Raw genomic sequence first — 24,584 nt, forward strand, 5'->3', positions numbered from 1 at the left:
GTGTTAACATGCACACCTTGCGACTGGACGCGTCCAGCTGTATTTGCCAAAAAGCCCCGAGAGGCGTCCAGCTTAGTGAAGAATTTGGCATGAGCCATCTCACTGGTTAACTCTTCACGTTTCAGGATCGGGTAATGCTCCCGCATGATGTTGCGGTTTAGATCCTTAGGATCAATGCAAATGCTGAGCTCCCCTGATGGCTTCTTTATGCAGACCATGGAGCTGACCCAGTCTGTTGGCTCTGTAACCTTCGAGATGATGCCCTGGTCTTGGAGGTCCTGTAGTTGCTTTTTCAGACGATCCTTGAGGGGTGCCGGCACACGGCGTGGTGCATGAATTACAGGGGTGGCGTTCGGCTTGAACAGGATTTTATATCGGTACGGGAGCGTGCCTATTCCATCGAATACGCTGTGGTACTGCGTGATAATGTCCTGTATGTCGCTTGCAAATTTACATCGGGCGAGGCCGTCGCCGGTGAACTCGCTAAACCAGGTTCAGGAGCTGGCAGGTGCGAGCACCGAGGAGGGACGCCCTGTCAGGCCTGACGATTTCAAACCGTAACGTTGCCTTGATCGCCTTGTTGGATACCCCTAGTTGACATGAGCCACTGGCAGCTATAGCATTGCCATTGTAGTCAAGGAGCTGGCAGGCCGGTGGAAGAATGCTTGGTCGGGCCTGGATGCTGTTGAAATCGGATTGTGAGATGAGGTTCACAGATGCGCCGGTGTCCAGTTTAAATCGGATGCGAGCCTTGTTAACTGTGAGGACAGCACACCACTCGTCGTCTGGATCCACACTGAGGATCGAGAGGCGTTGCTCACGTGTGGTGGAGGCCAGCTCATGTGTGGTTATGATGTCCACCCGATTGGAGACTTGAGGCAGTCAGCATCAGGGTCCGTTGGGCTGTCGGGATCGGAATCTGGCATGCCTTGCTGTATTAACGGACACTTCTGCGCCGCAGCTGGGATCGCTGGCTTCTGAGCGGTGGAGCAGATCTGCAAAGGGCTGCGTAGTGGCCAAGCTTGCCACACTGGAGACATTGGTGTCCTTTTGCCGGACATTGCCGCTTTAAGTGGGCGGAGCCACAATTCAGAGACGTCATGATGCTGACGTCAGCGTGTTCCGTGCGCCATCGCGCAGTGTGGTAGGTCGACGTACCCAGCTGCGCAGTTGGGTTGTCGGTCTCGTCGTCCAACCGGTCGTGGCGCGCATGCGCAGGGATCCGGGAAAAGCACGCAAAACAGCCACTCTCCTCGATGCTCAGGCCCTGCATAAGTGCGATGGCCTGCACCCATTCCGCCTCGTGGGAGGCCAGCTTTGCAGTTTCTGCCGCCCTGATGTGGGAGTAACGATTCTTGGCATGCTCATGGACAACGCATGTCTCAATAGCGACCGAGAGGGTCAACTGAAACGAAAGGGAAAATGCTGGAAAATCTCAGCAAGTCTGGCTGGCAGCATCTGTAGGGAGAGAAAAGAGCTACAGTCTCGAGTCCGATGACTCTTTGTCAAAGCCTCTCTTCCAGGAATGCCTATCCTGAAGAAGTACTGCTCTTCTCTCCGACCTCTCTACCAGAGAGGGTCAACTGTTTGATTTTAAGGAGCTGCTGCCGCAGGGAGTCGGAGTGGACCCCGAAAACGATCTGATCCCGGATCATGGAATCAGCCGTTGAGTCATAGTTACATGACTGCGCTATGATTCGGAGGTGGGTCAAGAAGGAGTGATAAGGTTCATCCTTACCCTGAAGCTTCTGTTGGAAGATGTACCGTTCAAAGCTCTCATTCACCTCAATGTCACAGTGGCTGTCAAACTTCAGCAGGACTGTTTCGAATTTTGTTTTGTCTTCGCCGTCGGCGAATGTAAGGGAGTTGTAGATATGGATGGCATGATCCCCCGCAATGGAGAGAAATAGCGCGATCTTCCTGGCATCCGATGCTGCCTCGAGGTCGGAGGCCTCGATGTACAAGAGGAACTTTTGCTTGAAGATTTTCCAATTTCCATTTCGTTGGTTGGGTGTTTGCTGGTCAATGCTGATTCACTCGCTGTAGGTCCGTCAAGATCAGTAACACTCTGGTGCCATGATGTGTTAGGCAGGTTGGTTCGATGTGGGCTGCACGCGATGCAGGGAAGTTAGAAACAGACGTCTAACACTGGAGAAGATCCAACACTGTTTTATTCAACTAAAGAACTGCTATACATATTCAGCTGTGGGTCGACACTATACTGAACTGACAGGTGACCGTGTAGTAGCCTGACCAGACTTAGTAGCTACCGCATGGTGTTTGCACTTGCTAGCTCGTGGACTCTGTCTCAGTAGCTGGGTCCCGAGAGAGCGGGAAACCTAGTGCCCTCAGGCTTTATAGTGGCAGTGTCCTGTCTGGTGATTGGCTGCACTGTGTTGTATGCTTACTGGTCATCCTATGTGTCAATCACTGCCTGTCTGCATCTCATTATATACATGAGTGGATATTATGACACAACGGTCCCCTGCACATGAGGTTCTGCCTCCAGCCTGTGTCAATGCTGTTGCCTCTGCGCGGCCAACATACCCAGTCATATTGTTATACCTGAAAGGAATTGGAGAAGGGGAAGAGACCGACAATCAGTCAGGGCTTCCGCCCCAGGACCCTCAAATCCCCCAAGCATCCCGCACCCTTACGTGTCCTGTCTTCTCTCAGAATGCCATACAGAGAGCTAGTTGCGCTGGACAACCTCGCTCTGCACACTCACTCCAGGCCACAGCAGGTGCCCCTAGATCCCAGCCCCTGCCGGAAACATTAGGGAGACCGTGCTCAGGTGTCCTTCCCTGATCCAAACACTTAAGCTTTGGTCGTGACGATATCCTCAGTACTGAAGCCCAGCTCTTGGGTGTTTGGTTGTTCGCTACTTCCTCTACAGTGCTGATGCTTCTAGAGTTCAGGCAAACTGTTTTGGCATCAATGTTTAATTGAAATGTGATACAATAATCATCATCTGAAACTTGGCACGTGCACCCACTTGAGAATATTTTGCTTATTAAACGGTCAACAGCAACAAAGATTAGAAAATCAACTTTGTAACATTGCACAAATCACACTAACCATTAAACAACAAGGAAACATCACCGTTCCATATTAGTACCAATACCAAGCTGCATCAGCTCATTTTCACAAAGAAAGCACACACGAGAGGTTCCTCAACAGAAATGGAGGAAAAGACTGAGAATGTGTTATGTCCGGAACCTTGTGATATGTACAGGCTGTCCATCAATGTGTTATTTGTTCCACATATCAGTGCCATTCTCCGTTCAGGAGCCGCAGATATGCAGGCCCTCCCACACGGCCGAACCTCGCCGGAATCGAATTCTGGCAACCACATATTTTGAGTTGCAGGTACCTTTGAGTTGCAGGTACCTTAGTTCATTCCCCCTGGCTAGCTGGAATTTCTTTGTCAGTTCGTCCATTGTTGCGTTCCTGCCGTCCATGAATAGGTGAAGGTGAACATCCTTGACGTCCGGCATGTTTAACCCACAGTAATGTGTCAGTTACAGGCAGCTCTCACCACACCAGCAACAAAAGCATCAGTAATCTGCAAAAGCATTTCTTCAACAGTGTTAGCAGGTGGCCCATTTGGATCATTGTCGTACACCAGATCCCACACAGTCTTCTTGCTTCAAACTCTATTGCCTTCTGGACTGATATGTCCCCCAGAGTAGAGTGTTCCAGTTCCCAGGTATCTAAGAAAAAAGAATTGTCTTTCTTTCCAGCTACTGAAAAGGAAGGAAACAGCAGCCTCCATGCACCTGCAGCCGGCAGCAGGAACAAGTAGCAAACACAACCACAGGTGTGAAGTGCTCTCACAACTAACAAGGCCAATTCCTCATTAGTAATAGCCTGCAGCTGTGAAGCTAGAGGCTGCTCATAGTCAAAGGGAGTTAAAGTGACCTTCAGCATTTAATCAAGAACTGGGCTCTCTACTGGAAGTGTTACTTAGGACACGCAGGCAGATTCTGTAGTTGCCCCTGTAATGGGCATCCAGAGTATTTAAAGATAGCTTAAAGGTCTTACAGACGGGAATCCCCTCACCCCCCCCCCCCCCCCCCCCCCGACCCATGGGTGACCCCCCAACCAAGGCCAATCCACCCCCACCCCTCAGCACTGGGGTAGCAGCCCCAGTGCCCTTGAGCTGCATGCCTGAAAATGGAAATGGTGACTCACCTCCTCTGTTCCCCTCAGCAGCCATTGCGCTAGCTTCATATTTTTAAAAAGGATAATAAATGAGGCCCATGTGATTTCTTATTGGGGAGCCGATTAATTCCCAGGAAGCTGTTACATTCGACTTCAATCTTGCTAATGAATTGGAAATTGATGAAAATGCGGGTTAACGATATGCTCGCCATATTTGGGCCTGATCCGGAACTTGCCATTGGTGCAAATCCCGATTTATTTTTTTTATAAATGTTTTTTATTGGGTTTTTGAACAAAGTATATGTGCTGTTATGTACACAGGATATGAGGGCATACACACACAGATCACAAAGGGAAAGAAAAAAGGTAGCAACACGAGAGAAATACAAAATCAATTATTTACACACATAAGTAAGCATCTGTTTGTGGGGGGGGGAGGGAATGGGGGGCGGAGACGGGGGCGTAGGTAGATACACATTTGGGAATTTGGGTGCCGGAGAGACAATTACGGAGGGAATACTCAAATGAGTCTGGTGCTGGCGTTGCCACTTGCTTCTCCCGGACGGATTTCGCTACCGTTGTCGTCTCGTGCTCACCTCCACTTCAGCCGGCCCTCCCATCTTCCGCCTGTATTCTCCTTTTTCTCTGTTCCTGTGGATGTCAAGTTGGTTAACGTTTCCCTGCCTCCCCCCACCCCCCAGCTCCCTGGCTCTCCTCTATTGTTCCCTGTCTCTGCCCTATCTCTTCCTCTCACGATTTGGCTACTTTCCCCAGGTTCTTGGCTGCCTGGCTATTCTTCTGCTTGTTTGTTGGCCACAAACAGGTCCCGGAACAATTGGGTGAATGGCTCCCACATTCTGTGGAGGCCGTCGTCTGACCCTCGGATGGCGAATTAGATTTTCTCCATTTGGAGAGATTCCGAGAGGTCAGACAGCCAGTCTGCAGCTTTGGGTGGTGCTGCTGACCGCCAGCCGAACAGGATTCTACGGCGGGCGATTAGGGAGGCAACGGCAAGGGCGTCCGCCCTCCTCCCCAGGAATAGAACTGGCTGGTCTGAAACCCCGAAGACCGCCACTTTCGGGCATGGCTCCATCCTCATCCTCACCACTTTGGACATAGCCTCGAAGAAGGCTCTCCAGTACTCCACAAGTCTGGGGCAAGACCAGAACATGTAGGCGTCATTGGCCGGGCCTCCTTGGCACCTTTCACGTCTATCCTCCACCTCCGAGAAGAACCTACTCATACGGGTTCTTGTAAAGTGGGCTCTATGTCGCACTTTTAGTTGTGTCAGGCTGAGCCTTGCGCACGTGGAGGTGGAGTTGACCCTATGCAGTGCTTCGCTCCAGAGTCCCAACCCTATTTTGATCCCCAGGTCCTCCTCTCATTTCATTCTTGTTGCGTCCAGTACGGTGTTGGCCCTTTCTACCAGTCGGTCATACATGTCGCTACAGTTTCCTTTATCTAGGATGCTTGCGTCCAATAACTCTTCCAGTAATGTCTGTCGTGGCGGTTGTGGGTATGTCCTTGTTTCCTTTCGTAGGAAGTTTTTGAGTTGCAGGTAGCTTAGTTCATTCCCCCTGGCTAGCTGGAATTTCTTTGTCAGTTCATCCATTGTTGCGATCCTGCGATCCATGTATAGGTCCCTGACTGTCAGTGTCCCTCCATCCTGTCCCAACCTTTTGAAGGTGGCATCAGTCAGCGCTGGTTGTTGCAGATGGGAGCTTTGTCCGACATTTTGGTCAGGCCAAATTGCTGCCGTAGTTGGTTCCAGGACTGGAGGGTGGCTATTACCACCGGGCTGCTGGAGTGTTTGTTGGGTGGGGTAGGAGTGCCGGCGTGGCAAGGGCCCGAAGGGAGGTCCCCCTGCAGGAGGCCTCCTCCGCACGCACCTATTCAGCTTCTGGCTCCTTGATCCATCCCCTTATATGCTCGGCCGTCGCCACCCAGTGATAGAATTGTAGATTTGGGAGGGCAAGCCCCCCCCCCGGATTTTGTTTTTTGTACAAACTTCTTTGGGATTCTAGCATTCTTCCCCACGCCTTCCCCCATCCGAATATCATGATTAGTTTGTCCAGTGCTTTGAAAAAGGCCTTGGGGATGTAGATCAGAATGGATCTGAATAGGAAGAGGGCGAATCTCGATTTTAACGTTTTCCGCTATTTAACTGGTCCACGCTGGGCGTAACGCGATGGTTAAATTGCACCCAGTGGGCAAAACTGTGACATACTGGGCGGGATCTTCTGTCCCACCACACCCGTTTTCCGGTGCGGCACGCCCCGCCAGCTGGCCAATAGGGATTCCCATTGTGGGCACCCTCACGCCGTCGAGCAATCCGCAGGTCTGAGTGCGTTGCCGGTGAAATGGAAGATCTCGTTGACGGAGAATCCAGCCCATAATGTTCAATGTGGGGAAGTGTGAAGTCATTTACTTTGAACCTAAGAAAGATAGATCAGAATATTTTCTCAATGGCAATAAGCTAGTAACTGTTATGATTGTGTATATAATTGTTCCGTGCAAAGAGATTTACGAGTTCAAGTACAGAAATTAACAATAGATGATATAGGATTCTCAGGGGGCTTGACAGCATAAAAGCTGATGGGATGTTTCCCTCTTACGGGAGAGTCTAGGACCAGAGTGTGGTGATATATGCATGCACACATAAATGTATATAGTTGTATAGATGTGTAAAGTTGCATATCCGTACATGTAATCATAGTTATGACCTTCGGCCAGCAGGTGGTGTCAGGCATACATCACATGACCGGAGTGACCCGCCAGTTGGTAGTAGGATGTAAAACAAATAGTCACACTTAGAGTAGCTCCCTAGGAATTCACATAACCTTGTCTATATACAAATCTGTCAGTTATCTTTCCACGTGTTTGACAATAAATCATTGTTGTAACTGAACACATATATGTTCTGTGTGTATCTTTATCAATGGTGGAACCACAGAACACAACACAGAGGACATAATCTCAGAGTAAGCGGTCGCCCATTTAAGATAGAGAGGTGGAGGAATTCTTTCTCAGAGGGTAGTGAATCTGTGAAATTCGTGACTGCAGAGAGCTGCAGATCTGGGTTGTTAAATATGTTCACGGCCGAGAGAGATGGATTTTTAATTAGTAAGGGAATCAAGGGTTATGGGAATAAGGCGGAAAGTGGAGTTGAGGATTATTACATCATATCAGCCATGATCTCATTGAATGATGGAGCAGACTTGATGGGCTGAATGGCCTACTTCTGCTCCTATGTCTTATGGTCAATAGTTAATGGGTAGCCACAAAAATAATTAAACAGGCTAATGGAATGCTGGACTTTATCTCAAAAGGTCTGGAAAGCAAAGGGTCAGAAAAGATGTTGCAGTCACACAGAGCTGTGGTTTGACCCCATTGGAGTACAGGAGTCGTTATGAGCCTCAGGAAGAATATAGTAACCTTGGAGGGAGCACTGTGCTGTTGCACTGAAATGATAATGGATTAAGTTTTGAGACTGGTTACATAGATTAGTTTTGTATTCTTTGAATGTGGAAGATCAAGAAATAATCTCATTTAGATGTTTATGAAGATTAAAATATTTGGTAAGGCAGATAGAGGAAAACTATTTCCTCTGGTGGGACTATTGAGAATAAGGGGGCAATACTTTAGAACTGTTGATGGCAGAAAGTGCTACTTCACAGAAAGGGTCGTGGAAATCTGGAATTTGACTGTTGAAAAGCTGTTGAGCCTCGTTCAATTGAAAACTTGAAACCTAAGATTATCAGACTTTTGTTAGGCATGAGTATTAAGAGTTACAGAACCACATTGGATAGAGGAAGTTAAAATACAGATCAGGGATGAACTAATTTGAATGGTGAAAAAGGCTCTTGGAACTGAATCACCAACCTATCTTCAACCTCTCTTCCTAGATGGGATTCTCCGACCCCCCGCCGGGTCGGCGGATCACCGGGGGCCGGCATCAATCCCGCCCCCGCCGTGTCCCAAATTCTCCGGCACCGGAGATTCGGCGAGGGCGGGAATCGCTCCGCACAGGTTGCAGGCCCCCCACGGCGATTCTCCAGCCCGCAACGGGCCGAAGTCCTGCTGCTATCAAGCCTCTCCCGCTGGCGTGGATCAAACCACCTACCTTACCGCCGAGAGCAGGCGGCTAGGGCGGGCTCTGGTGGGGGGGTGGGGGGGGGGCGCGTGGCGATCTGGCCCTGTGGGGTGCCCCCACGGTGGCCGGCCTGTGCCGTGGGGGCACTCTTTTCCTTCTGCCTTCGCCATAAGTCTTCACCATGACGGAGGCGGAAGTGACCCCCTCCCCTGCGCATGCGTGGGGATGACGTCAGCAGCCGCTGATGCTCCGGCGCATGCGCGGACTTCCGCCGGCTGGCGAAGTCCCTTTGGCCCTGGCTGGCGTGGCGCCAAAGGCCGTCCACGCCAGCCGGCAGAGCGCCAACCACTCTGGCACGGGCCTAGCCCCTCAATGTTAGGGCTTGGCCCCTAAAGGTGCGGAGAGTTCAGCACCCTTGGGGGGGCCCGACGCCGGAGTTGTTCACGCCACTCCATCCCGCCAGGACCCCCCGCCCCACCGGGTAGAGGAGAACCCCGGCCCCTGTATTCATTGAAGTCAGTCTCATGTTTTTCGAGGTAATTATCTAACTTATCCTGTGAATAAATCTACTCAGGCAGTTGAATTTCTGTGCACAGATATGCAATCAATGTACCTATAAACTGTAATATCTATTCTCAATTCTGCTGTGTTGTTCTGACCTTGTACATTAGTTCACATGTTAACTTTTCTGTTTTCTAGGGCACAGTAATGGCGGGAAACTAGCATCACCCCCTCTTCCACCAGTCAGATCATCCAGTACAGAACTTACAAGCAGAAACCAGCATGTACCACTTTACTCTGTTGCTCCCCCTCCCCCCCCACCACCACTGCCACCACCGTTACCACTTAAAGTTCGACAAGGACTTTCTAATGCACAGGCACCAGTTTATGGTAATTATCAAAAATGTTTTGTCTTTAAGCAATGAAAAATGTCATAATCCAATTGAGCCTTGAACTAAAATTCTTACTTTTTGCTTACTAATATAAAAGCTAAAGGTACTCCCTCAATACTGTACCATTAAGAGTCCACTATTAAGAGTAAGTTCTTGGAAGTGGGACTTTAAACCCACACTACTCTGACTGTGACAAGTATACTATTACTGAGCCAAAGCTGACACCAGGGTGAGTATTTACTTTGCAGTTGGATGGGACTAGCAGCAGAGCAAACACCTATCTCAAGACTGCTGATCACTTTACTTAAATATGAACATGTAACATGGTGGTTCTGCATATGACGTCCTGCCATACTGGTGTGCAGGATATCAAATATATGTTACACTCATTTGAAATGGATAATAAACATAATGCAGGTCATGGGAAAGACATATTAAAGCAAACAACCTGCACTTAATTTCTTCAAAATATTTCAACGCACTTCAAAACCAATTAATTATTTTTGAAACATATTCATTTTTGTGTAAGTAACAGAGCTGCCAGTTTACATACATCATGGCCCCACAAATAACAAGATAATTGATTAGACCATCTATTTGGATGATATTGGTTGAGGGATAAATGTTGACCAGGACACTGGGAACATTTGGCTGCTCTTCTTCAAATAGAACCACAGGATCTTTTATGTTCTGCTAACTAGATGGTTTGGGCACTAACTTAATGCCTCATCTGAAAGACAGCACATTTAACAGTGCAGCCATTCCGCAGTACTGCATTAAACTGCTTGGTTTGATTATTTACTCAAGTCCTGGACTGGGATTGAACCCATCACCTTTTGACTTAGAGATGAGAATGCTGCCTCCAAACCAAGTTGATAATGTCTTGACAATTTCTTTTTACTGTTGGCTATTAGATTCTCATGAGCATTTGTGTAAAGGTGGCTAAATCTTATTAAGCAGGAGGTCATAGAATTATAGAATTTACAGGGCAGAAGGAGGCCTTTCGGCTTATAGAGTCTGCACCGGCCATTGGAAAGAGCACCCAACGTAAGCCCACGCCTCCACCTTATCCCCGCAACCCAGTAACCTCACCTAACCTTTTAGACACTAAGGGGTAATTTAGCATGATCAATCCACCCAATGTGCACATCTTTGGGCTGGGGGAGGAAACCGGAGCACCCAGAGCAAAGCCACGCAGACACGGGGAGAACGTGCAGACTCTGCATAGACAGTGACCCAAGCCAAGAATCGAACCTGGGACCCTGGAGCAACTTTGCGAACCACTGTGCTACCGTGCTGCCCTTCATTCAACAAGTGGATATGTATTTCAGCTATAGGTCTACTCTAAGTGAAACAACAATCACTGTCAGAAACTGGTAGGGTTGGGGCTGAAGAAAAGACCGAGGAACCAAACTGATAGCAGTTTTTAACCTTATGAAAGTATTTGATAGGGTGGGAGTAGAGCTGGAAAAAATGTTTGCACATTTGGGGGGGGGGGGGGGGGGGGGGGGGGGGGGGAGACCAAAACTAGGTCACTTTGTGTCAGTAGAGGCGTTTCTTCTTAAAGGAAGCCAAGAAGGCAGGCACTAAGATATATGAAAAGGTGACTAACTGTACTCTGGAACATACCACGATCATTGTATGTCATGCTGTTTGTGACAGAGCATGAACTTAGACATACCAGAGTGGATAATGGCCAATTAATCCTGGATGCACCCGACAAGGCATCACCAACCATATCTGGAGTATTTGCCACACCCCTCAAAAATGATCTTTTGAGGAAGTTTGATTCCACGATCTGGGCCAGCAGAGAGGCAGATGTAGAGCTGTGCCACCTGCTATGCAAGTATATATCATGTAGCATAGGATTACCACAACTAATGATGATAATGGCGAGGCACAGCCTGAAAACTGGCTTCAGCTCTTAGCGGGCATGTTAAAGTTCTGATCTGCATTTTCAAGTCACACAGAGGAGTATCATACACCACCATTATCGTTTAAGCAGCCACCAACAGGAGATTGGTACTTGGTTGCCCTGTCACCTTTGCAGGACCTGAACTTTGGGTTTCCTTTTCTTTAACTCCATAATCCCTGACCACTTTTGTCTTGGCAACATCTTTGAGGTTTTCCCAAGGACTATCAGAACTTTTCTTCTTCACTGATTCACTCTCCATTAATCGTCTCCAACTGTTTTTACATTTCACTCACTCATGAGCAACGTTCTACTCCCACCACTAGGATGCTTCTCTCACCCCTCTGATGCTGTGCATTCAGCTGGCTTCAGTAAATTGGAAGAAAAAAGTACAAAACAAAATAACTGAAGATGCCGTAAATCTGAAAGACAAAGTAGGAAATGATGGAAATACTCAGCAGGTCTGGTGGCATCTGTATAGAGTGGAAGAAAGTTAACATTTCAGGTCGTTGACCTTTCATGAGATCAAAAGTCCACTTTTGTTCCTAAAGCAGTCAGTAACCATTCTGGTGTAAACAGTACTAATATTGGAAAATCAAGTGTTGTGTCCGATATGAATTTCTCTCATTAATCAAGATAAGGAACAAGGTTAGAGCTATACAAAACATTAGATAAGCCACAGCTAGAGTACCGTTTACAGGTCTGGTCACAATATTACAGGAAGGATGTGATCTATTTTGAGAGAGTGCAGAGGAGATTCATGAGGATGTTCCCAGGATTGGAAACTTTTAGCTGTGAGGGCAAGTTTGGTTAGGTTGGGATTGTTTTTTTTTGGAACACGAGGCTGAAGGGAGATTCAATTGAAGTGTAAACTATTATGAAAGGCCAATATTGAGTTGATGGGAAGAATCTATTTGCCTTAGCAAAGAGGCCATAGCCAGGGAGTGTAGATTTAAAGTAATTGGCATTGGATTAAAGGGGAATTGAGGTGTAATTTATTCAGATTGTGGTGGGAATTTGGAAATCACCGGCTGAAAGGGTGAGAGAGGCAGAAACACTTTTGTGTTTAAAAAAATAACTTGGATATGCACTTAATTTCCAAGACCAAGAGGTGGAAAGTAGGATTAGGGATATTTTGGGGGGTCTGGCACGCCACAATGGACTGAATGGCCTCCTGTGCTGTAAATTTCTATGATTCAGTTACTTCCTTGACAATTAAGTTTTCAAATGAATTCTAAATAATTTATTGAAAAATTGAACAAACTATTAATAATTTCTGAAAGATTTACTTTTTGCCAACCCTCACTTTCCATTATGAAAATATTAACACTATTTAGGGAACAGTTTAGTGCTCTCAGAACACAGTTGATGTGGCACATCTAACTGTAGTACTTATTATAAAATAAATTAAAATTGGACCTGCTGTTAGAACATTCATTCAGCAAATATTTTTCTTCAGTCTGTAGGCTGCACTTATAACCTTTTAACCTGTTCGTAAAATAAAGAATATTGACTAATTTTGTGGTTTGATAGCCGACATTAAATACATGAATATAATTGGATTGATTTTCCATGGGGTTGAGGTTACAGGCTGCTGTAACCTCTCTCGGGTTTCCACACAGCTTCAGCTGTAGAGGCAGCAGGCGATTGGGAAACCCCCAAGTGAAAATTCAACCCGGATACCTTTTTGTGGAATATATTTTGTTTCATGCTAATGTGATCAGTATTCTAATTGAAAGTATATGTGAATAATTGACATTGGTTAAACTTTTACAAATGAGTTTTTATTTAGTGGTGAATGTTCAATTATTTGCACTCCACAGATGACTTTGAGTCAAAGTATCATTTTCATTCAGTTGAAGACCTTCCACCTCCTGATGAATATAAATCATTTCCCAGGATTTATCCCAGCAAGCAGCCCAGAGGTGAGCCCTTCACTTCAATTCAGTGTTACTCTAAGCACATGTGTTAATGATGAATACATTTAACCAAATGCATTTGGTGGGAAGTTGATGCCATCAGTTGATTTCAAAGGACAGTGAAATTGGGCAGGGTGCCAAATGGGTGGTCAGGTTGATTATTTCAGATTGTTGACTGGATCAAGTCCTCATGTTTCTCTGTGCATGCTTTTTAAATTATAGAGTGGGATTTGTGACGTAGGGGAGTTGAGTAATTTGTTTGTGTGGGATGTCCCCACGTGACAGTCCACCAATGACAGGTGCCAGGATTTTTTTAAAAATTCATTTCTGGAATGTGGGCATCGCTGTCTAGGCCAGCAATTATAGCCCATTTCCAGTTTCCCTTCAGAAGATGGTGGTGAGCTGCCTTCTTAAGGCATTGCAGTCCCTGAGGCGTAGGTATACTCACAGTTCTGTTAGGGAGGAAATTCCAGGATTTTGATGATAATGAAGGATATACTCCCAAGTCAGGATGATGAGTGACTTGGATGGGAATCCTCAGGTGGTGATGTGTCTGTTGCTCTTGTCCTTCTAAATTGTAGTGGACGTGGGTTTGGAAGATGCTGCCTAAGGAACCTCGGCGAGTTCCTGCAGTGCATCTTGTAGATGGTACACACTGCTGTCACTGAAATGAAATGAAAATGAAAATTGCTTATTGTCACAAGTAGGCTTCAAATGAAGTTACTGTGAAAAGCCCCTAGTCGCCACATTCCGGCGCCTGTTCGGGGAGGCTGGTACGGGAATTGAACCGTGCTGCTGGCCTACCTTGGTCTACTTTAAAAGCCAGCTATTTATCCCTGTGCTAAACCAGCCCCTGTTCATTGGGATTGAACATTTATAGAAGGGGGAGCAATCAAGCAGGCTGCTTTATGAAAAGTGAAAATCGCTTATTGTCACGAGTAGGCTTCAAATGAAGTTACTGTGAAAAGCCCCTAGTCGCCACATTCCGGCGCCTGTTCAGGGAGGCTGTTACGGGAATCGAACCGTGCTGCTGGCCTGCCTTGGTCTGCTTTCAAAGCCAGCGATTTAGCCCAGTGTGCTAAACAGCCCCTGGATCTTTTATCCTGGATGGTGTTGACATTCTTGAGTATTATTGGAGCTGCTCTCTCCAGGAAAGTGTAGAATATTCCATGACACTCTTGACTTGTGCCTTGTAGATGGTGAATAGGTTTTGTGGAGTCAGGAGGCGAGATACTCACCACAGGACTCTTAGCCTTTGTCCTGCTCTGGTATCCACAGTATTAATATGGCTAGTCCAGTTCATTTTCTGGTCAATGGTAACCCCCCCCCCCCCCCACCCCCACCTACCAGGATGTTGACAGTGGAGGATCTACTGATGGTAATGCAATTGAATGTCAAGGGGTGATGGTTAGATCCTCTCTTGTTGTAGATGGTCATGGTCTTGCACTTGTGTGGCGTGAATGTTACTTGCCTACTTGTCAGCCCAAGCTTGGATATTGTTCAGGTCTTCCTGCGTTTGGATATGACCTGGTTCAGTAGCAGAGAAGTTGAAAATGGTGCTGAACAATCCCCACTTCTGACCTTATGATGGAAGAAAGGTCATTGATGAAGTAGCTGAATATGGTTGGGCTGAGGACACTACCCGGAGGAGCTCCAACCAATTGAGAGTTTTCTTCCTGATTCCACTGCCTCTAGTAGTGCGAGGGCTTCTTGATACCATACTCGATCAAATGCTGCCTTGATGTCATGGGCAGCCACTCTCACCTCTGGTGTTCAGCGCTTTTGTCCATGTTTAAACCAAGGCTGCAATGAGGTCAGGAGCTGAGTGACCCTGGTGGAACCCAAACTGAGTAAGTGTTGCTTGAAAGAACCGGTGATGACCCCTTCCATCATTCTGTTGATGATGGAGAGTAGACTGATAGGGCGGTAATTGGCCAGGTTGGATTTTTCCTGTTCCTCGTGTACAGGGCGTACCTGGGCAATTTTCCACATTGCCAACTAGATACCAGTATTGTAGCTGTACTGGAAAAGCTTTGCTCAGGACGCGGTAAATTCTGCAGTACAAGTCTTCAATACTATTGCTGGAATATTGTCAGGGCCTATAGCCTTTGAAGCATCAGATGCCTTCAGCCGTTTCTTGATATCACGTGATGGGAATCAAATTGGCTGAAGACTGGCATCTGTGATGATGGGGACCTCTTGAGGAGCCAGAGATGAATCATCCACTCAACACGATTGTTACAAGTGCCTCAGCCTGATCTTTTTCACAGATGTGCTGGGCTCCTTCATTATTGATGATGGGGATATTTGTGGAGCCTCCTCCTCCAGCGAGTTGTTTAATTGTCCACTACCATTCATGGTGCTGGATGTGATAGGACTACAGGGCTTAGATCTGATCCGTTGGTTGTGGAATTGCTTAGCTCCATCTATTACTTGCTGCTTATGCTGTTTGGCATGAAAGTAGTCTTGTGTTGTGGCTTCACCAGTTTGACACCTCATTTTTAAGCATACCTGGTTTTGCTCCTGGCATGCCATCCTGCACTCTTCACTGAACCAGGGCTGATCCGCTGGCCTGGTGGTAATGGTACAGTGGGGAACATGCCAGGACATGAAGTTGCACATTGTGGTGGAGTCCAATTCTGCTGTCTTTGATGGACGACAGTGCCCCATGGTTGCCCAGTTTTGAGTTGCCAGAGCTTTGAGACGTCTATCCCATTTAACAAGGTGGTAATGCTGCATAATATGAAGAGTATCCTCAATGAGAAGACGGGACTGCATTTCCACAAGGACTGTGCGGTGGCCACTTCTACCTACACAGTCGTGGACTGATGCATCTGAGGCAGGCAGGTTGGTGAGGGTGAGGTTAAGTATGTTTTTCCCTCTTGTTGATTCCCTTGCCACCTGTTGCAGTACCAGCTTTAGGACCCAGTCAGCTCAGCCTGTGGTGGTACTGCAGAGCCATCCATGGTAACGGACATTGCCCTTGCCACCCTCAGTGCTTCCTTCAAGTGGTGTTCAATATGGAGGAGTTCTGTTTCATCAGCTGAGGGCAGATTGTTGAATTTTAGTTCCACCATCGACCACGGTGCATTTTGAATCTGGGTCCTCAGGAGGATTACCCTTGGTCTCTTTAGAGGGGCTGTTTAGCACAGGGCTAAATCACTGCCTTTGAATGTAGACCAAGCAGGCCAGTAGCACGGTTCGATTACCGTAACAGCCTCCCCGAACAGGCAGCGGAATGTGGCGACTAGGGGCTTTTCACAGTAACTTCATTTGAAGCCCACTCGTGACAATCATTTCATTCCATTTCATTTCATTTCTGGCTTGCTAATCCATTGACAATTCCATAGTGCTGGCACCTCCCTCTATTTGGACCTTTCATGCAACCGGGGAAGGCACTGCAAGGGGTCGCAGTTGGCGGGACCAGAAGATCCTGCCCACGGGAAGGGCTGGAAGATTTTGTCCGTAGCATTTTTTTTGACATATTATTTCCCAGAAAATTATTTCTGGTCACAATCAGTATTGTAATTAGATCTGATTCCAGGGATAAATAAAGATGTTAAAACTGGAAACCGAAGAGCAGAAAAGAAAGATATACAGTAAAGAGAGATGCAAATGAAGTGTTTAACACACATATTACTGAACCAAGTAGCACAACAATTGGTATATTTCTAAGAGTGATGTTTGTGAACTTGCACTCTTATGTTTGTGATGTATATAAACAGTATAGAATAAAATGTTGGCGGGAGGATAAGTAAGTTTGCAGATGACACAAAGATTAGCCGGGTGGCTGTCAGTGAAGGTGGTCTTTAATTACAGGAGGATATAAACTGATTGGCAGATGAGCAGGTCATTGGCAGATGGAATTTAAACCTGAAACGTGTGAGGTGATGCACTTTGGAAGGAGTAACATGACAAGGGAGTACTTAATGAATGGCAGGACACTAGGAATCTGAGCACAGGGATCTTGGGGTGTTTGTCCACAGATCCCTGAAATTGGCAGCACAGGTTAATAGTGTAGTTAAGAAGGCATACGGGACTTCCGGTGGCGGCTATGAGGGAATAAGTCGCACGTTTGGTGGCTCTCGCTCCGGTTTGACTTTAAGACCTTTTTCCCTGACTTTTTTGAACTTTTGAGCGCTGGAGTGAAAAGCAATAACAGTCTAGATCTGAATTCATACAGAGTTGTATGGACTTAAGGAGCGGAAGGGAGCGAAAACAGGCAAAGAAGGGGCTGAACAAAGGCGGTGTGAAGCTCAAGTGGGAGGAAAGATGGCCGATGAACGGACCACGGAAAGGACGGTCCAGGCAGCACTGGACAACATGCTGCAGGTCATGAAAGAGAGCTTCGCAGCACTGAAGCGGGATAATTTGGAACCGCTCCAGAAAGCGGTGGAGCGACTTGACCAGAGGCTGGATGCTCAGGATAAGAAGGTCCAGGCACTGGAGAAGACAGTGGAAGAGCAGGCGAATTTCCAAACGGTAGCGGACGTGGAAATTAGTAAGTTGAAGGAGCAGCAAGCAAGGCTGATGGACAAGCTGGAGGACCTGGAAAACAGGTCTCGCCAGCAGAATCTGAGAATCATTGGGCTCCCGGAGGGGGCCGAGGGAGTGGATGCCACGGCATATGTGGCAGACATGCTGCAAAAGCTGGTGGGGGATGATTTCTTCCCGCGTCCGTTGGAGCTGGACAGGGCACACAAGAGTGCAGGCGAGGCAGCCACGAGGAGGGGAGGCCCCCCCCCGGGCGATGGTGGTCAGGTTCCATAGGTTCGTGGACAAGGAGCAGGTTCTACAGTGGGCCAAGAGCACGAGGAGCTGCTCATGGAACAAGTGTCCTGCGCATCTACCTGGATCTGAGCGAGGAGGTGGCCAGAAGGAGGGCAGCCTACAGACAAATTAAAGAGATTCTGTTTAAAAAGGACAAGTTTGGGCTACTTTTCCCGGCGCGGCTTTGGGTCACATACCGGGAACAGCAACATTATTTTGACGACCCGGAGGAAGCGATGGACTTCGCTAAGGGGCATGGACTGGTGCCGAACTGAGGACCCATGGACTCAAGTTAGAGTGTACTAAGGGATGTCTGCAGTTGTTCACAGATTGCCCTTCGTGCTAGCGATGTCGTTCGGCATGCTCTTTTATTTAAAATTGGGGGTGTTCTTGTGTTTGTGTTTGCCTGTTTGAAAGTTTTAAAGTTAAAGCCAAAGTGATAGTTAAAGTTTAAGTTGTTGGGTGCTGGGGGGGCTGTTCGGGTTCCCTTTGCTTTTTTTTTCTTCTGGGAATGTTGCTTTTTTCTTTGTTTGTTTTTTCTGTCTCGGTCGATTGCTTGAACAGGGCTGTTCTGGGGAGGTGGTGTTGATGGGCGGGGGGGGGACGACACACACACAATAAGTGTGAGACATGGTGGCGCCGGAGTTGAGAGCCACCAGGCTAGCTGCTTTGAGCTAGTAAACGGGAGCAAGGTGGGGGGTGTGTATACAGCCAGAGGTTAGGTTACAAGGGGTTGTTGCTGGGGGGTGGGGGGGGGGGGGGAAGATGATCTGCTGACAAGGGAGGGAACTGAACCAGGTAACAGGGAAGGGGTCGGGGGTGGGAGCTGCCAAGAGGCGGACTAGGGGAGGCGCGGCACATGGGCAGGGGGTGAGCCCAAGTAGGGGGATGGCTGATCGGCGTGGGGGGGCAGGGTGCCCTCTAACCAGGCTGATCACCTGGAATGTTGGAGGATTAAACGGGCCGGTCAAGAGGACACGTGTGTTCGCGCACTTACGGGCTCTGAAGGCGGATGTAATGTTACTGCAGGAGACACATTTGAAAGTGGCGGACCAGATTAGATTACGGAAGGGCTGGGTTAGCCAGGTCTTCCATTCGGGGCTTGACGCTAAGACCAGAGGGGTCGCGATCATGATTAACAAATGGTTTAAGTTTGAGGCGGACAGCACAGTTGCGGATGGGGGAGGTAGATTTATCATGGTCCGGGGCAAGCTTGAGGGGGTGAAGGTGGTCCTAGTGAATGTTGATGCTCCAAACTGGGATGATGTAGATTTCATCAAAAGGCTGCTGGGGAAAATCCCCGCCTTGGATTCGCACAAGTTGATTATGGGTGGGGACTTTAATACAGTCCTCGATCCCGACCTGGACCGGTCGTGCTCCAGAACGGGCAGGGCCCCGGCAATGGCAAGAGAACTGAGAGGGTTCATGGAACAAATGGGGGGGAGGTAGACCCCTGAAGAATCAGCCGGCCGACGGGGAAGGAGTTCTCGTTCTATTCACATGTTCACAAGGTTTATTCTCGTATTGACTTCTTTATTATGAGTAGGGACTTTTTGGAGGGGGTGAGGGATACTGAATACTCAGCGATCACTATTTCGGACCATGCTCCACATTGGGTCGACCTGCTGGTCTGCAAAGAAAGTTATCAGCGCCCACAATGGAGGTTAGAGGTGGGATTGTTGGCAGAGGAGAGGGTGTGTGAGAGAGTGGGGAAATGCATGCAGGACTACCTGCAGGTCAACGATACAGGGGAAGCCTCAGCAGCGGTGCTCTGGGAGGCGCTGAAGGCGGTGGTGAGAGGGGAACTGATCTTAATCCGAGCCCATAGGGACAGAAAGGACAGGGCAGAGATGGACAGACTGGTGCAGGAGATGACACGGATGGATAGGGAATATGCGGACTCCCCGAGGGCAGAGCTAATTAGGGAACGATGGAGACTGCAGGCGGAGCTTGGGAGCGCTATCCACTGAGAAGGCTGTAGAGCAACTCAGAAAGGCCAGGGGCGCGGTGTACGAGTATGGGGAGAAAGCCAGCAGAATGCTTGCACAGCAACTTAGGAAGAGGGAGGCGGCCACGGAGATAGGGACGGTAGTGGACAGGGCAGGAAACCGGGTGAGAGACCCGACAGGACTGAACAGGGTATTCAGGGACTTTTACAGTAAACTGTATACCTCGGAACCCCCCACGGGGCCGGAGTGGATGAGGCGCTTCTTAGATGGGTTGACCTTCCCAAAGGTGGGCAGGGGGATGGTAGAGGGGCTGGGGGCCCCGATTAGACCTGAAGAAGTAATGGGGGGGGGGGGGGGGGGCCTGAAGGCCATGCAGTCGGGTAAAGCCCCGGGGCCGGATGGGTATCCAGTGGAGTTCTACAAAACGTTTGCGGGTATACTGGGGCCGGTGCTGGTTAGGGTGTTTAACGAGGCGAGGGACAATGGGGTGTTACCCCCGACGATGTCGCAAGCCACCATCTCGCTGATATTAAAACGGGATAAGGATCCAGAGGTCTCTGGGTCCTATAGGGCAATATCCCTGATTAATGAAGACGCTAAACTGCTGGCCAAGATCCTGGCGTCCAGAATAGAAGACTGCGTACCGGACGTGATTGTGGAGGACCAAACGGCGTTTGTTAAGGGCAGGCAGCTAGTAGCCAAACTAAGAAGGCTACTCAATGTGAATATGATGGGAGGGTAGTTGAGGCAGGAAACCTCACAATCTTGAAAAAGTACTTGGATGAGCACTTGAAATATCATAACATTCAAGGCTAAGGGCCAAATGCTGGGAAGTGGGATTAGTGTAGAGCAGACTAGTTTTTTTGGTGGTGAAGGCTTGATGGACTGAAGGGCCTCTTCCTCTTCTGTACTGTATGATTCTAAGATGCACAGAGCTATATTCACTGTTCTCTGCCAGGAAAATGTTTCAAAATGTAATGGTGATAAAACTGGATACTTTATAAGGTTTCAGAAGATGGTTGCACTTTGACTGCTTATATTGCACACAGCCATTAGGCAGATTGTGTTACATCAACTTCTTTTGTGGTGCCTAATGAGATAAGGATGTAGTTAGTGCATTTACCATATTCGCCAAGCACCAAAATGTTTAATTCAAATTAGCAACATGAATCTCTTATTCTTAAGCTTTCTCTCTCCCTTAAAAATGCATATTACTGTTTCTTTGAGCAAGTCTGTTGAACTTGGTGGCATCATAGTTGAGCATGCACCTTGTTCATTTGGTGTCCATGCACACAAAGCTTACAGTAAAGGCCATCAATAGCAATTAGAAATGGATCTTACTATTTGGTTCCTTCCCAAGTGCAAGGACAGAGAGGGGAATTTTAGCACCTCTATCACCATCTGGGCAGAGGGCATGTAACTATGGAAGCTTGTACTTCTAGTCTTTGTCACTCAGCATCATAGTGATCTTTGGAGAGTATACTTTTATTTATTTTTAATGAGATGTCCAGTTTCATCAAGGTGAGGAACATTAGTACTGGGAAATAGAGCAGTTTTATGCATATAGCGCAGAATTCATTTTTTCTTATATTTTCAAATCTCACCAAGGTGAACAATATTAGTATTGGGAAGTAGACCAGTTTTATGCATCTGGTATGGAATTCATATTTTCGTAAACTTTTACATTTACTATTGGTTAACCTTTCCAGTAGAATAACCGTTCCAAAGACCCCTCCCACCCAGATTATTCTCTCTTCCCATCCGACCTCTTCCATCGGGCAGGAGCCTGTACCCTTGGGCAGTTTCATATCTCTGCAGGGGGCTCAAATTTGGGCATGGTTAGCACCAGTTAAAGCTGGCTTGCATCCCTGAAAGCCAGCCTGCATGTCTTTAATGGAAGGTGCATTATGTTGGAAATCAATCAAAACAGATTCTGGCCGGAGAAAGACACAAAAATAGCACATCGTAGGAGAGAACAGCTCCAAGATTTTTCGACATTATATTTAATAATATAATAATAATAGCTTATTGTCACAAGTAGGCTTCAATGAAGTTACTGTGAAAAGCCCCTAGCCGCCACATTCCGGCGCCTGTTCGGGGAGGCCGGTACGGAAATTGAACCCGCGCTGCTGGCCTTGTTCTGCATTACATCCAGCTGCTTAGCCCACTGTGCTAAACCAGCCCTGGTTTATTTGAGGCCTCAGATGATGGTACAGAAGGAGAGAGAGAGAGAGAGAGATGTGCCAAATTCATAGGGAGTCAAGAAGTACTTTGGACAGGTATTGGAAAGGCAGTGGGACCAGATAGCTGTGCCAGTCAATATCAAGGTCAGGTCCTGAGATGCAAAAGTGTTACAAAATTTCATTGTTTTGGCTGAGTGGTCATATCACACCAACTGCACTTCTAGACTCAAGCACTGCTCAAAGCATTACAGCTGCTTCTCTTACCTATCAACAATCTTGATCATCCTCACTATTAGCACCATTGCAAGCCCCAACAGCTGCATATATTTGATGATGTGGTGTCATGGTTCAATTAATTGACAGATTGCATCATTCCCACTTGCACAGTTCCCTCTCTTGCTGAACAAGGTGGTGTTGTGTTATGTACTCTGGGATAACACAGGTTGCAACTCAATGCAGCTTTGACCAAAAGATACTCCAGACTTTGATGTAAATTCAGTGTGATTTATTGAACCATTAGCACAGTTCTCTATGAGTTCGACTCTCCTGCTAATCTTGCTATGTTAACCCAGTTTAACTAAACAGTCTGCTCTAAGCCACATGGTGGGTGTGATGCTTCTGATCTGCCCGTCCTACTCTCTAAGTGCCGCCTGTGGAAAGAGGCAGAGCATGTGTGTCCTGTCCTTTTATATGGGTTGTGAAGTGCCCCTTGTGGTAATGCCACCTCTGGGTGTCCTGATTACCCATTGGCTGTGTCCTGTTGTAATGACCCATTGGCTGTATGTCTGCATGTCATGACATCTCTGGTGCTCCGTCTAGTGTTTACTTAGTCATAGTGTATTTACATGAACCCCTTGCATATTTACGGTGATCCATATCACCACAGGTGGCACAAAGTTGAAAGCAACAAGTGCTAACCGGCAAGGGCTAGGTATGACTGCATGTCCTCACCCCTCTGGAAGAGTTGCTGCTCATCATCAGTGGAGTGGCCACTGCTGAAACCAAGACAAGTGGGAGAGTTGCTTCTATAGAAGATGATGGTATCCTCATACCCAATCCTCCTTATATCCCACTTTCCCTTCATCTTCTGATTTAGAAGATGCAGATAGTGTAAGCCTGCACTTCTTTCTAAATTAAAAAAAATAGTTTAGGCGGCAGTGGCAAAAGAATTACTGATTTGGGACTCTGCATGATGACTGCATTTCAAAGGTTTGTTGCAAGGTAAGCACAATCTTTCAGGCACCTAATAAGACATCATATAACAAGCTCTTAATTTCCCCACCTGTATTGGGTCACACTGTATTCTTCACTCTTCTTCCTGGTCTGGTAGATGATGCATATCCCAAACTAGATGGCTTGCTTCTGTCAGCAAACACACACAAATTAACAAAAAAACCTTTGAACCAATGCTCCACCCGGAATCATTACCTCAATGGAAATGGGGCATCCTTTTGGGATGGTTCCAACGAAAACTAAAACAAATTACTTGATCTTTAACATCACCCAGAACAAAAAACATATTGCTAGTGGAGTTCTTTCTTGCTAACAAACTGGTTTTATCTTTTTTTTGATCTGGGAACCACATAAATAATTTGATACTTTATTCAAGGAAGTGTAGACCTTCTGACTCCAAGGGTCCTTCATTCTGCTAAATGGATTGACCTCCAAAATGGTAGTGGCTGGAATCAAATCAGCATTCCACTGCTTGCCTCCCAACAGATGCTCATTGCAAGCACAGCACCTTCACCAATATGATGTCTGGCATGACTTTAGAACATAGAACATACAGTGCAGAAGGCGGCCATTCGGCCCATCGAGTCTACACTGACCCATATTACACCCTTACTTCCACCCTGTCCCCGTAACCCAATATCCCCTCCTAACCATTTTGGACACTAAGGGCAATTTATCATGGCCAATCCACCTAACTTGCACATCTTTGGACTGTGAGAGGAAACCGGAGCACCCGGAGGAAACCCACACAGACACGGGGAGAACGTGCACACTCCGCACAGACAGTGACCCAGCGGGGAATCAAATCTGGAACCCTGGCGCTATGAAGCCACAGTGCTATCCACTTGTGCTACTGTGCTGCCCTAGCAGAAGAACACTTGCACCCACAGGCATCATTTTGGAACTCTCAGGCCACCCACAGCACCCTAAAATAGGACCTACACATCTGGTCATTGCACTGACAATCTTAAAACAAAGGTATTTTAGAACAAACATATATTACTTTGAATAGATTATTAACAACCTTCTAACATCAATGCGTCACACTCAGGAGAATCTTTTCCACTTAAAAAATTTCAGGTATCAGGGCAATAAATGGGAGGTTCTCCCCATGGCACAATCTCACAAGCACGGCTCATTTAAGCAGGCTCTGAAATTGCCATCCAATTAAGGACAGCAGGCAGGAAGTCACGGGGAGTTGATACTCCCCACAGCCATTAACTTTCGGCAGAGCATCAATTGACTTGGGGGGAGACTTCTGCCCAATCTAGGAAAGAAATCCTGTCTTAGAGAGCTGCCAGCTCTGTAGTCCCAGCATCAGCAAGCTTGTGTGGCAGAACTACAGCCAGTCTCCAAAGAAGAGGAACTAATGGTGGCCATACTGAACTAATGGTGGCTAGGATATGGACAGAAACCCCAATAGAATCATAGAATTCCTACAATGCAGAAGGAGGCCATTTGGCCCATC

At 47.4% G+C, this 24,584-nt stretch overlaps 1 protein-coding gene and 1 long non-coding RNA gene across 3 annotated transcripts in view; one reads left to right on the plus strand and one right to left on the minus strand.

Annotated features, from left to right (window-relative positions):
• Positions 1–23,689, minus strand: part of LOC119966089 — a 59,131-nt gene extending 35,442 nt beyond the window's left edge. Inside the window, exon 1 of the long non-coding RNA XR_005460674.1 lies at positions 23,166–23,689. This is a non-coding gene — a long non-coding RNA (uncharacterized LOC119966089). The remainder of the gene's footprint in view (positions 1–23,165) is intronic.
• wipf3 (WAS/WASL interacting protein family member 3) overlaps positions 1–24,584 on the plus strand; it is a 178,904-nt gene that overhangs the window by 150,835 nt on the left and 3,485 nt on the right. For both annotated transcript variants that reach the window (XM_038797285.1, XM_038797286.1), the window contains 2 exons: positions 8,957–9,148; positions 12,886–12,987. In XM_038797285.1, coding sequence (XP_038653213.1) covers positions 8,957–9,148; positions 12,886–12,987 — 294 coding nt within the window. The remainder of the gene's footprint in view (positions 1–8,956; positions 9,149–12,885; positions 12,988–24,584) is intronic.

Source organism: Scyliorhinus canicula, chromosome 5, assembly GCF_902713615.1.
Source record: "Scyliorhinus canicula chromosome 5, sScyCan1.1, whole genome shotgun sequence".
Classification (NCBI taxonomy): domain Eukaryota; kingdom Metazoa; phylum Chordata; class Chondrichthyes; order Carcharhiniformes; family Scyliorhinidae; genus Scyliorhinus; species Scyliorhinus canicula.